We start from the raw sequence: 10,222 nt of genomic DNA, 5'->3' as shown, positions 1-10,222 counted from the left end.
GTAATATAATAGGTTTATTTTACAGTTTACGTCACGCGCGCATGCGCAGAGCCGACTGATTTAGCAGCTGTATTTCCTGCTCTGCAGTTTCCATCTGGAGCGATGGCAGAAGTCAGATGTTCTCTTGTCTGCGGAGGTTTGTCTTCCTGTTTTTACTAGTGTACGGTTGTTTGGTGGTCCAGTGTTCAGCAGCGTTCTCGTTTGGCGTGTGCGAAGCGTCTGCTGTTGAGACTGAGGGGGAGGAAGTGATGCCGAGCTAGCCGGGGAGGCGACACTTAGCCGGGATGCTCCAGTCATGAGGTCTCAGGCGGGAGAACCCAGATGTTTGGGGCTTGAATGTCAGGTCACCTGCCACCTGCGAAGCCGTTTGAGATGTTTTCGTTTGTGTCTGCAGTTGCTGCTCTTCTGCTGAGCTCAGCGGTTTGGGCTTTTGTGGAGGATCTGGACGACACGTAAGTCATGAACCAAGGGTCTCTGTTTGCTGCTTTAAAACAGAAATGTTCCGTTGAAACTGCCATTAAAGACGTTCTTTTTTGTCTTCTGTTATAGTAATCATTTACAAAACATTTACAGTCGTCCCGCAGTGTTTTTTTTTTTATTTTTCGTATTTTATGTAAATTTACTTTCAACTGTTTACTTGTGTTCCTCGAATATTGTTTTATTAAATACTGCAACTTTTTTGGGCCTCAAGTTACCTGCTAAAGACGAATGAAGACAATTTGAACTTTTGAACATGATATATTCAGGATTTGAGTGTTCATTTATTATTAGTATTTTTGTAATTAGTACACATGACAGTCATAAATCAAGACATCAGTTGCGTTTTAACAAAATGAATGTTAGTGATAGTACTGACTTGACAGCTCACCTTTGAGCATTAGATTGTAATAACATATGCAATACAACAACACTATAATTTAAATTAAACTTTAAAAGTAAAATTAAGATGTTCAAGTCGAACGTAAAAGTAATATTTGCCTTCATAATTTGTTGTTTGTCGATGTGTTATAACTTAAAGTCATAACTTGAATGGAATCATGACCTGTTGATGTTCGATGTTTGAAATCAGCTTATTAATTTTACAATTACAGTTTCAACTGTCTGATAATGAGGTTGTCATTTGGAACATTAATATCTTGTGCCATATCTTACTTAAAAGTAAGGTGCAGGTCTTGTTTTTGATTGTAAAATGTATGTGTTACTATTTTGACTACATGTCGTCTACAGTGGTACCTCGGTTCTCGACCACAATCCGTTCCAGACGGCCGTTCGAGAAGCGATTTGTTCCAAATCTGAATCGATTTTTTTTGTTAGGCTTTTGTAGGAGTGAATGTAGCGTGTCTGCTGCAGGTGTGGTGCTCGTCTATGTGTGAATATGAAGAAAAAACAGTCAGTAAATGGAGCTAACGGGACACGTCTGCATACAGAGGCTGCGTTATACACAATAACAAAGCGCCTCGTGGCTCAGCTGATCGGTCCGCGCATGTTATGTTTTTTCCATCATTTTTCGGGGGCGGTCGAGTTCTGGATTTTCGTTCAAAATCCGAAGCAAAAAAAATCTTGAAATTTTTGTTCGAAAACTACCACTGTAGTTTCAAAATTCATTTGCCATTTCACGATGCTTATTTTGTCACCGGCATCATCCAAAATGACTTTCCCTCTCTAGTTTTATGATAGTGAGAGTAAAAATAATCAAAATATTTTATTATTGTGAGAGAAAACTATCATACTATTTCCCAAAGTTTCACCTTTTTACTTTTATTTTTCCTTTTATATCAATGTTTTTTTTCCTCTCACTTTCCTGCAGATTTAAAGACACTAGAGTGAACGATGTCTGGCTGGTGGATGTGAGTTCGACACCACACACACACACACACACCCTCGTGTCTGGTTCCATTCATGATGTATTATTTTGTGCCCACCGCACCACCAGTCGGTTGATCCGGCACGGAAGTGGCAGCGGTTGGTGGTGGATGGAGGCTAACGTGCCTTTGTCAGTTCAGAAAGAGAAGTCATGCGTATGGGGCAAAGCCATGGGGCTTGTTAGGGACCAAATCAGAGTCTGTCTGAAGACTGATCCTCTCAGGCTGCTTTGAATGAATCACTTTAGCTTGCACTGTTGAATACATCATTTTTAGGAGCGTAGTTCTGCTGCTAAAATGTGTGTCTTGCTCAATCCTCCAGTTCTATGCACCGTGGTGCGGCTACTGCAAGAAACTAGAACCAGTCTGGCATGAGGTGGGAGCTGAGCTAAGGAGCTCCGGCTCACCGGTGCGTGTGGGAAAGATGGACGCCACAGCATATTCCGGTGAGTCACTCAGCATTTTCTCTTTCCACTTAATGAAATACCTTTTTTTACTTGCCACCTGCTAAACTTGAAAGCAAAGACGTCATCTTAAAGTCATTCACTGGTGCCGACTTTGTCTTTTTCTGACAGGAATGGCATCAGAATTTGGAGTTCGTGGCTACCCTACAATAAAACTGTAAGTCTGTTTTTTTAATTTTATTTTTGGAAACTTGATAAACGTGCCTTAACAACTGCTGCACAAAACCTAGGATTGGCTCCAGCCCCCTTTGACCTCCATATACTAGGAATTAGTCACAGGAAATTATGAGTAATTATTTATTATTTATTTCTGTCGCACATAACACACAGACAACATCCTTTTGTATTGTGTTGTGTTTAGGTCTGCCAACGGCAGTCGACGTGTCATGACGACATCGATGTCGACGGCAGATTTACTACTAGTAGTTTTTTTTATTTTTTTATTATTATTATATTTTCCAAAAGTGGCACCGCAGCGTCCGCTGTCTTCTCAGCCTTTCACACACACACACTCAGCCCGCACGGCAGAATGGTGTGCTCTTTGTTTGAACTGCGAGCTAATTGCTAACATGACGTTTCACTGCAACACTGAGGTCATCAAATGGCACGTCACAGTTTAATAAATGATTTGAAACTGAATGCAGTACCAAATAAATGTGCTCCAAAATGTAGTCACACAAATGTGAGATGATGGAGTGAGATGATGGATGTTGGAGATGTGTCAGGAAGCTCCTCAACACCAAAGTAAAGTGATGCAGATGGAGGTTTAGCTAAAGAAAAATGCTTAAATTAGCTAGTCAAGATGGACAGTGAGAGACAGACCCCACACCGAGAAGAAAAAGTCCTGGCTCAGTTTGCAATGCAATGAAAGGTGGATCGAGGAAAGACTGGGTAGAGGAGAAGCAACGCAAGTCTAGTTAGAAAGGTTTTCTTTCAACTGATATTGTGTGCCCTTAGTGTTCTAAAAGCAACTGCACATTACTTATACTTATTTTATTTATTTTATATTTGCGTTATTATATTTATTTTATCATATTTGTATATATTTAGTGGGTGTTTGTTTGTTGTCTTGTGTTGTTTGACAGCATTTACTTTACATTTCATGCTGCTTAATTGTCCTCTAGAGGGATTGTGATTTTTGTGTGTGATGGCAAATAAAAAATGCGTTCATCAGACAAGATCATACTCATCATCACTTTCAAATATAAAAATTTTGCATGTGGTAGAAAGTGCAGTCGAAGTTTCATTCATTCATTACATGTTTTTTTTTCTTAATCTGACTGACGACCACTTTTTTATGCTGCTTAGTAAACTGTGGATTTTGAGCATTTCCTTCTGTTACTGACTACATATACTTGTGTTTTCTCTACCTTTGTCTTCACTCTTTCCTTGGTTGGTCCACCAGCCTCTAAATATTGCTTAAAATGCTTTTCATCATCGTCATCAGAAATGCTGTCAAGACGTGCAGATATCAAGCCTGTCTGCCTCTTAGATTCAGAGTTCAGGGTTGGGAGAATGATGCTGGCGCATCTGCTTCGTGATCTTCAAACCGTGCTCATAGTTTCAGTTTAGACTGTGTTGTTTAGAAACCCACTTCCAACCTCTCTTGAGTCTCAGCTCTCTGGAGATTTGCCCCTTTTGGCGTGGACAGCTGGGAGTTGGTGTTTTTGCAGTCGCTGCTATGGGCTACTGTTGCTGTTCTTCTACTAGTCCAGAGAACAAAGGTGAAGTGAACGTCTCAAAAGGTTAATAAAAATACGTGCCACTTTACGATTCATGGATTCAGCACCTTCTGAACTTAGCAGCTCGTGTATTTTTTATCCCTCAACGTTCCTTTCTGAAGTGCAAATGACATTTATTTATATCTAATGAATGAAGTTAGGTGAAAACTGACGGCTCTGCAACAGAGCTGGCGCCGACTGGAGACGAAGGCTTCGCTGCAGGTTTATTCTCCCGATTTGTCACGTCACGCTGCCGTAATGAGCTCCCCGCTCGGGTCCATCCAGCTCATTTGGGAAAGTGCCACAGGATCTCAGCAGGGTCCGCAACATTCGACTCAGCAAGTGATGAAACATCCATCAATGACATGAGCTGTTTCCCGCGGGAATGTCGGGACACTTTATTTTTCGGCTCTGCTTCTCCCTGGACATTATTAGACCCTGAGGACTGATGCAACCTTTGCATCCGATGTCTGCTACACACAGAGATGTGTTGTATCACTTATTTATTTATTTGATTTGCTGACAAACAGGAGGTTACTGTCGGCTACATGGAATGAAATCTTGCTTCCTGTTACCTGAGTTCCTGAAATCTTGGATGTGTTTTCTTGAAAGAAACTAAGCTGTTAATGAAAAACAACTGAGCAGCAAGTTTTAGATTCAAACCTTGATGTAAACTTTTCATAACCTTTCTTAACTTTGCGCACTTGTTGGTATCACATTCTTTCATAGTAATGTGACGTGATGACTTGCTTAACTCCCCCAAACCCCACTGTTCATAATTATTCTTCGTTTTAAATAAAGATGAGACCTAAATCATTTGTCCCTTCAGATTGAAAGGAGATCTTGCTTACAACTACAAGGGGCCGCGGACAAAAGACGACATCGTGGAGTTTGCCAACAGAGTCGCAGGGTGAGTCTGAGCTGCCTCAACATTTAACACAGGCGTGTGTTGCTGGTCCATTTAATAATTATGACTAATTATTGCTGGCAATATTTTTATACTAAAGTAACCACTATGATGAGAATGATAATGTGTCAATAATAAATGCAATTCTTTTGTTTATTATCAGTATTTCTACCATTTACGAATTGTTTTTTGAATAGCTCTCATAAGAAATAAAGATAATAATTTAGCTAAAATTTTTCAAGTGCATTCACTTGTTAACAAACTGTGCACTTAGTAAAACAGCTCGGTGGACATGTGTGTTTCATGTGTTGCCTTGTTTGTCTGTTTGTCACCACATGAGAAGAATCTAGCACGTCCACATCCCTCAGTAGGTCCGTCCTCATCCGCTTATCCGTTGCTGGGTCACGGGGACAGCAGTTTCAGACAGCTGTGCCAAACCTCCTACTCTTGCGCAACATCCGACTTGAGACGCTCCCAGGCCAGGGAAGAGATATAATCCCTCCACTTGGTCCTGGAACACCTCCACAGGGGGGTCTCCACCCTATCTCCTAGGGAGACGCCTGCCCCCGCTGGAGAAAACTCATTTCATCCACTTGCATTCGAGAGTCCCCCTGTAGAAGCCGGAATATTCCCACACCAGGGTTCTTTAGTTCTCAGCATGTGCCACATATGAGCCTTTAATGTCCCGTGAAAGACTGACTTGCTATTTCACTCTCAGCTCCCATGTGTGTCTAGTTCAGTCTCCTAATATACCGTTGTATGGATAGATTTGTCAAAGCATTTGTACTCATGAGGGGTCTGTGTTTTGAGGCGCTGATGTTATGCAGAGAGCAGAAAGAGAGAGCGATATAAAAGACACTTAAACACTCAAGCTGACACCAGTCAAGTGCGACAGGAGTCACGTGGCTTGTCTCTGGAGTTTTCGCCAATCTTTAATTTATCATGTTTTTTACATTCAAGCGGCTGCTCCAGTCAACACTTGTGGCGCAGATGTAGCCACAGGTCTCTGTTGTCTCTTCAGCACTTCTCCGTCACAGGAGAATTGTGTTTATGAGAACACAAGCGCGCTTATCCGTGCAGCCCATATTTGTTTCATAGCTCAATGGATTTGTGGATGTGATGCTCCACTTTAAGCCAGTGTATCAGCTGAGCCCGCTGGATTTACTGCTGCTTGAGGGAAATCAAGCTGATCCGTGACGGAGCGGCTGATCAAACGCTTGGCTCCCGCGCCGTCGCGCGCGTGGAACTTGTCGAGTCCCCACTGGGTGGAGCCAGTGACACACGCATCACACCGACAGCCTCACTAGTCTCACTCTCCTTAAATCACTTGGTCATGCCTTGTTTTACGCTCCTCTCTTTTCTGAAATGTGTTTTCAGACCGGCTGTGCGAGCTCTCCCCAGCAAGCAAATGTTTGAGCACATGATGAAGCGACACGCCGTGCTTTTCGTGTATGTCGGCGCTGACTCGCCTCTCAAAGTAAGCTCACAACGTGCTGCTTGAAGCGACAAACCTCGCAGGAACTGATTAAAAAGTGTTTTTGGAGACGAGGTTGCGCGTCACACTTTTGAGCCTCATCATGTTCATGCTTCTGCAGGAGAAGTACAACGAGGTCGCCACGGAGCTGATCGTTTACACGTACTTCTTCTCTGCGTCAGAGGAAGTTTTGCCAGAGGTAACGCTCACCTTTATTCACAAACATCAAACTTTGAAGCGGCGTTTGAGAAGGCTGAATCATGTCGACCAGGACAGGAAAATATTTTGAGGTCACAATTTACATCAAATGTTTAGTAACTGTTTACATACCTCGATGAATTTAGTGACTCAACATGAGGTTGTAAGTGTGTTGGTTCATCCCTCAATGAGTCATTGGTCACATGCGTGACTGATATGTCTCAGGCAAAGGCTATGCTTTCACTTGTTCCTGAACAGTTGTGTCTTCAGTAATGGCAGTAAAATGAGTTAGTATTGTTATTTATCGTCGCCATCGTGTTCAATGAAACACAGGAGCAGCGGCGTTGCGCTCTATCCACTGGACTGCCGTGCTCAAAATGAGCGTCTGTTGTGACGCACGTTCACCAGTGGATGGCAGTATTTAGCTTCACTGCTCTGGCTCTTGTCCACTTTATGATCGTGTTAACTTTTAAATCCGGTCTTGGACTGGCCCCTGATGAGATGGTATAAATGCTGAACTCCTCAGGTGATTTTCTATTGGTTGCCCCTAAATCAAGACGAAAGCTGTCCGGGCACCTCGACCCTGGAACCGCCTGCCAGTGGAGGTCTGAAACTCAACGTGTGCTACACTCTAGGACACTCGTTTTTCACTTCCAAGTCACATACAGCACCGTTTGAAACACGTCCCCTAATGCTGAACTTCGTGTAACTTTGTGTCTGGCGACTGTCACCACCAAATTCAATTGGCTATGAAGTTCAGTGAAGTTTGCTTTAGGAGTAATCATTTTTGCAGTTGTAGGTGTTATATTGATGCCAATATAGCAGTCAAGATGTTATTCAGCTGCAGACTTGGCATTTGTTTTGCTCTCCTCTTGACCCCAGCAGACCTCTGAACTCCAACAATTGCAAATTGAGGATGACTGCTTTTTTTTCTCCCTGACAGCCAGGACAGTGAAAGCAGCATTACTCTTTTTAACTTGAACACATCAGTTTTGAGTGCACATTGTTCCCATTCCCGCCCACCACCACCAGATGATAAGTGTTTTTCACTTTCCCTTTTAGTGCTCCTGATGGGGAAGCGGGGGGGTGGGGGGTGGGGATCACAGATGAAGCGTTCTCATGTCACCATGGCGACCGGAGCAATACTAACCTTGCATAAATCATCATTAATTTATCTAATGGTGAACAACTCACACAGCGCTGTTCTAATTACCATCTCTGTTTCTGCTTGTCGATTCCCAGCAGTGTTTTCTTGCTCACCAACAAAATCTGCCATTTCATTTGTTGTATGATATAATTAATTCATGAATTACCAGACGGCCCTCGAGGATGTTTTCGTTTTTTTCCGAGCATATGTCATTCCTGCCCTGTAGTGTCCAAGATCCAGATGTTTCTTTTTTTTGCCTGAAGATGGATATTTCTTGTTTTCTCCAGTCATTAATGTAATCAATCTATATCTGTCACTTAATATTTCCAGGAATGCAGATGATGACTGAGCACTCATGGCACTTTCAGTACTTGTGGGCATTCAGTATTCATTCTCATGTTCACGCTGCTGACAGTACATATGTAGAAGCTGAGTGCAATGCAAATTTGTGAGTTATTGGGATGTAGGAGGATGAGCGGGATTGAGGGAGCATTTTGGGGTCAGTGGAGTAAGAGAGATGAAGGGTGGTGAAGAAGAGAGTGTAGGCAGGGTGGAGATGACGGTGACATCAGAGTAGCAGCCACAGTTAAAGGAAAGATCTGTCGGATAGATTTATCTTGTCCGGTGCTCCCCCTGGACTAACCAGTCCCCGCACACCGGGAGTAGGTCTGGTTTAGCTGTACATGTGAGCACATTTTGCTTTGTGGCGACATCTTTGGCCCTCAAGTTTAAGCCTCAGTTTGAGGATGCAGCCTTTAAAATAACCAAACTGCATCCTTATAATTGGGTTTACAAAGTCCTGGTTGAGGTTTGCCATTTGTTTTGGACAGTTAGGTTTAGAGTGAGAGGCAAGGGAAAGGGAAATGGACCTAAAGGATAGTGCTAGAAATGTGTGTGTCTGTATGTGTTACTATATATGCTTTGCTCATCTGGGGTTATGTGGGGTGATATTTCAATCTCTGGATAAATGTGTATCTGAGGCTCCTTTTGTGGCAATTGTGGTGTGGAAAGTTACATTGGTGGACACTGTCATGATGTCTGACACTCAAAAGTCAATGTTGGATGACTCTGTATTGAAGATGCTGAGGTTGTCATTGAAGGTGACTAGAAAAGACAGGGTCAGAAATGAGTCTATCAGAGAGACATGTGGAGAGTTTGGAGACAAAGTCAGGGAGGACAGATGGTGAGGACACACGGAGAGACAGTGGAGACCAAGAATGATGGAGAAGAGGAGGATAACCATCATAAAAAAATGCGAAGATAATAGTGTGAATGGAAGAGTATAAAGACAGGTGAGGGTGACCCCTGTCCCCGGGACATAAATAAACAGAAATGAGGACGGGCTGGCTTTGCATTCTTGATCCATCTTATATAGAGTTCCTGCTAAGTGACCCATGTACACCAGAGTGTTAGTAAGTAAGATGGTTCTGTCTGAATCTTCATCATTTCCTGTTGAGTGACTTGAGTGAGGGACACTGTCTCATCAACCCTGCAATACTGTTTCATGACACTTCATCCATCCATCACCAGTGAACGCTTCTCCTATGAGTCAAGTGTACGTGCACATATTTGCCTGGTGTTATTGCTGTATTCAGTCACGTCATTCTCTGTGTTTCCAGATGATACGTTTGCCAGAGCTTCCTGCAGTGATGGTGTTCAAAGATGGAGGCTTCTTTACCTACGACGGTAAGTCTTTTACTCTACTCACTTCTGTGATACCATTGTGTGCTTGTCCTCCTGTTGTTTTGGCCTCACCACTCAGAGCTATGGTGAGCTGTGGTATGTGGTGCAGCTCAGAGGGCTGTGTCCACTCTTCTTCATGTGGTGGGGCCACGAGTGTTGTGGTCGCTGCACGAGCAAATATAGCCGCCAAGGACTTGTTGTTCTCCAGCGTGGGTGTGACCCACCACAGTTTGTGTCACTGCCACCGCAACTAACACAAAAGCAGAGAAAGAACCAGCACTGTGAAGCGTTCTGGGGAATAAATCTGTGCACAAGTTTCTCCAAGCTTCTTTTGTTTCTTCTATCTTTAGTTACTGCTTTATTTCTCTGCCTCCTGCAGGGCCACGGCGTGATGGTGACCTGCAAGCTAGTTTCTTGTCTTTACTGTAGAATCCATTACACTCTTATCTGACAATTCCAAGGCTGCCAAAGTCGGAAAACAGAGTGAATATGACTGGATAATTTTCATTTCCTGCCTTTAGTACCAGACTCTGCGGTGCTTCTGTGGCCATGTCGATTGAAGACAAAGTGATCTGGTTTCATTCTGATGGTAAAAGTCTGCAGGTGGTGTGGCTTTATGGGCAGGAAGGGAGGAGCCGCGTACCGTCAGTGTTGCTGTGTGGTCACAGAGAGATGGTGTTTATGCTTTTAACCAGCAGGTCTTTCCCAATAAAACGACAGCAATGTGGAGTAAGAGCTCACTTCTACTGATTGAGTTTACAAGGAA

At 43.1% G+C, this 10,222-nt stretch overlaps 1 protein-coding gene across 2 annotated transcripts in view; it reads left to right on the top strand.

Moving 5' to 3' along the window:
* Positions 1-58: 58 nt before the first annotated feature.
* Positions 59-10,222, top strand: part of tmx3b (thioredoxin related transmembrane protein 3b) — a 45,295-nt gene continuing 35,131 nt past the window's right edge. For both annotated transcript variants that reach the window (XM_053860145.1, XM_053860144.1), the window contains exons 1-9: positions 59-136; positions 395-452; positions 1,808-1,847; positions 2,185-2,308; positions 2,438-2,483; positions 4,877-4,957; positions 6,332-6,431; positions 6,550-6,627; positions 9,393-9,459. In XM_053860145.1, coding sequence (XP_053716120.1) covers positions 103-136; positions 395-452; positions 1,808-1,847; positions 2,185-2,308; positions 2,438-2,483; positions 4,877-4,957; positions 6,332-6,431; positions 6,550-6,627; positions 9,393-9,459 — 628 coding nt within the window. In that variant the 5' untranslated portion in view covers positions 59-102. The remainder of the gene's footprint in view (positions 137-394; positions 453-1,807; positions 1,848-2,184; positions 2,309-2,437; positions 2,484-4,876; positions 4,958-6,331; positions 6,432-6,549; positions 6,628-9,392; positions 9,460-10,222) is intronic.

Source organism: Synchiropus splendidus, chromosome 3, assembly GCF_027744825.2.
Source record: "Synchiropus splendidus isolate RoL2022-P1 chromosome 3, RoL_Sspl_1.0, whole genome shotgun sequence".
In the NCBI taxonomy this organism is placed as follows: Eukaryota; Metazoa; Chordata; class Actinopteri; order Syngnathiformes; family Callionymidae; genus Synchiropus; species Synchiropus splendidus.
The sequence above is the reverse complement of the archived record's forward strand: the minus strand, read 5'-3'. Positions and strand labels throughout refer to the sequence as shown.